This window comes from Poecilia latipinna, unplaced genomic scaffold, assembly GCF_001443285.1.
Source record: "Poecilia latipinna isolate Pla-1442-1.1 unplaced genomic scaffold, P_latipinna-1.0 Scaffold5202, whole genome shotgun sequence".
Lineage (NCBI taxonomy): Eukaryota > Metazoa > Chordata > Actinopteri > Cyprinodontiformes > Poeciliidae > Poecilia > Poecilia latipinna.
In genome coordinates, this window is record NW_015117818.1 from 6,827 (window position 1) to 10,060 (window position 3,234).

General features: G+C 35.9%; 1 protein-coding gene across 1 annotated transcript in view; it reads left to right on the plus strand.

The window, feature by feature from the left end:
• Window positions 1-1,168, plus strand: part of LOC106943363 (GTPase IMAP family member 8-like) — a 7,854-nt gene extending 6,686 nt beyond the window's left edge. The window contains exons 4-6 of the mRNA XM_015026672.1: window positions 4-99; window positions 233-899; window positions 975-1,168. Of these exons, the coding sequence (XP_014882158.1) occupies window positions 4-99; window positions 233-899; window positions 975-1,159 (948 nt within the window). The 3' untranslated portion in view covers window positions 1,160-1,168. The remainder of the gene's footprint in view (window positions 1-3; window positions 100-232; window positions 900-974) is intronic.
• The last annotated feature ends 2,066 nt before the right edge of the window (window positions 1,169-3,234 follow it).

Here is a 3,234-nt window from a genome sequence, read left to right on the forward strand (position 1 = left end):
CTTGTTGGCCAGAAATGTTCAGGGAAAAGTACAACTGGAAACATGATTCTTGTCAAGGATCAATTTAATAAAACTTTTGACAGAGCTTGGTTGAAAAAGGTAACACAACTTGATTAAGCAAAAATGTCCATACAGTCTAACACCCAGACTTTAGGTGTTATGTGAATAAAGTACTCACTGAACATCAAAATTGCTCCAAAAGTAGATTTATTTTTTATTTTCATATTTTCAGAACTATCAAGATCATATAGAAACTTCAACGTGTGTGAAGCATGAAGGAAGGTTTGATGGAGTAAAAGTCTCAGTTGTTGAAACTCCAGGCTGGTTCTCAGACCCAACACCACCTGACTGGATCAAAGATGAAGTTCTCCACAGTGTCTCCATGTGTTCTCCTGGACCTCATGTTTTTCTCCTGGTTGTTCCCATCCTCAGATCTTTCACAGAGAAAGATCTCAAAGCTCTGGTGGAGATCATGAAGCCATTAACAGAGAGAGTGTGGAGACACTGCATGGTGGTTTTTACCAGGGGAGACTGGATCAATGACGTCCCTGTAGAGAATTACATCGTCAGAGAGGGAAAGGAGCTTCAGGAGCTTCTGGAGAAATGTGGGAACAGATACCATGTTCTAAAAAACTTTAATTCTGATGTTCCTGTTCAAGTCAAAGAGTTGTTCCAAAAAATTATTAACATTTTCAAACACAACAAAGAATGCTTCAATGAAGGCAAAGAAAGCAAACTACAGATTCCACCTTGGCAAGAAAAACAGATAGAAAAGGAGTGGAACAGAAGAGAACAGGAGCTGATAGAGCGAATGATGAAAGCTTTAGGAAAGGAACCAGAGAAACCAACAGAGCCTCATGTGGGAACAGCAGAGAGCAAAGATGATATCATTCCCGACAGTAAGTTTTATATGATAATGATTTAATGTCTTACATGCATTCTTCTCTTAAATAACACTTCTATCTCTGTTTCAGTGAGTGGAGATGTTGCTTCAGAATATGGGAGCATTTCAGAGAAACAGAGACGACGAGGACATGACCAAGTTTCTGAATGGCTGAATAACAAAGTGAGAGAGTCAGAGATCAGCTCTGGGATCGGCAGCATTTGTTCCTCAAACACTTACATGGAAAACTTTGATGAAAGTTCTGAAATTGATTAAAGTCAACATGCACATTCAAGAAAAGAACAAAGTACTCACCTCTATTATGGGTTTTTAAAGTAGAAAAAAGTAGTTTTTTTAACTAATCAGAAAAAATGTACACATACTACTGACACTTTTACTCAAGTCAGTACGGTTGTGTATGATCGCACATGTGTGTGCAAAAATCTTCCTGGTGAGAATAAAAACACAAGTTTTGCTGCTTACCTGGGTCTGCTTGCTCTTCCTCTTTCAATGATGGCAAAACATGACAGTTTTTTAGACAAAGCAGGAAGGAAGAGTTGATTCTGAGATTAGCTTTAGAACTAAGATATATTTGGAGTCAGTTTATCTAACAAAAGAATTTTGCTGATTTTAATTTTCAAGATTTCATTTTCTGACTATGAATCACTCCTTATTAATGTAATCAATATGTAAATAAAGCTACGATGTCAAGAACCCTTTTTGGTTTGATACAAACTCTTGACACTGAAATTGAGTTACATTCACTATAATTTTGTCTGTAAGTATTTGCTGTCCATTAATTTCTTCGATACATTTTTGGTTTATTGTTTTGCTTCATTCACCACAGATCTAACAAATCTAGTTTTCTGTCTTCAGTCATATACATCCAATATGTAATAAGTTAATCCTGACGTAACTATTATGGTATAGACAAAATGAATACATTTTAAGTACCTAAAACTACAGTGAGTAAGAAGTCAGCATCTAAACCAAGCAAAGTAAAAATAAAAAAGAATATGGAAATGTGACAAAGATTATTTAAAGTTGAGGTTTTCATGGACTGGAACTGAAGATGCTCCAAATGTAACAGTGTTTTCTACAATACCCTGAGATTTTTTATTTATTTTATTTTTTTTACAGAATGCTAAAAGAGATGTAGTCACAGCAGAATGCTATAAATGCACTGTAAATGATAAGTCAATAATAGCTCTCCCACACTTTAAAACACTTGGCCTAGACTATCTAGAGTTATCTGATTAGTCTTCCAGTTGAGGTCCACACCTCCAAGTCACAGTCTAGGTTCTTCACCCCTGTTACAAGAATAAGAAATTAATAAAATATATATTACAGTCAGTAACTCCTCTCGAATTTAATCAAGGCTTAACACAGTTCTTGGGTTTAACAGCCATTTATTGTGGACACGTCTTACAAAGTCCCCAAAGAAATGCCGTCAGAACTAAAAAGAAAAGGGTTCACAATAAATGGAGTATTTATTTATGTATCTTTTTCATAAATAAAAGATACAAATAAACAAAACGTACCTCATTAGACGCATTGACTCCAGAGGAATAAAGCTTCATTTCTTACGATCAGCTTCTTCAGCTTGAATGCTCCATGTGGCTCTAAGTGCGCCAGCCAATGTTTCCCTGGACAACACATGGTCCGTGGAACGAAATAAATGGTCCCCCCCTCCGCATTTGAATCTACACTTAACCAAACCTAATGAGCATCAACACAAATTTACTAATGTTTCCACACATTTAAACTTAATGTTTTATATTAAATAAATTAACTAAATTTAACTATTGCCACCTTAAACCAAACAGCAACAAACAAACAACAACAACAACAAAAAAACAATAAACCAGATGCAGTTGCCTTGACAGCAGCAACATACAGATTAAGAAATATCCACTATTTCTCATTCTCATCTGCCTTGACCTCCTCTATCCATGCTGGTAAAGAACAACACAGACATGGAGACTTTCAAAGCCTACAGACTGATTACTATTTGAATATTTCTGTGAAGGAGTGTCAAACAGGAGCTTCAGTGGTTTCATGCTGGTCTAGGCAGCTTGTAATAGTTGGGAACAGGTGATTTTTGTTTGGTTGCAATTGTTGAAACAGTGGAGCTTATAGACTGCTTAAATGACATCTGCCCTGGTTTGGAAAAGTGTGAGGAAATGTAAATGTGTCAAACCAGTGAGAAAGGGTTGACACATTTACAAGATGTGTCTTTTAATCTGCTGAAATAGTGATGATAAAAAATGAATTATTAGCTTTTTTAAGCAGGTCAAGGCAATCAAGAAAAACTAACTCATAAGGACTAATTGCTTCTTTGACTAGAAGCC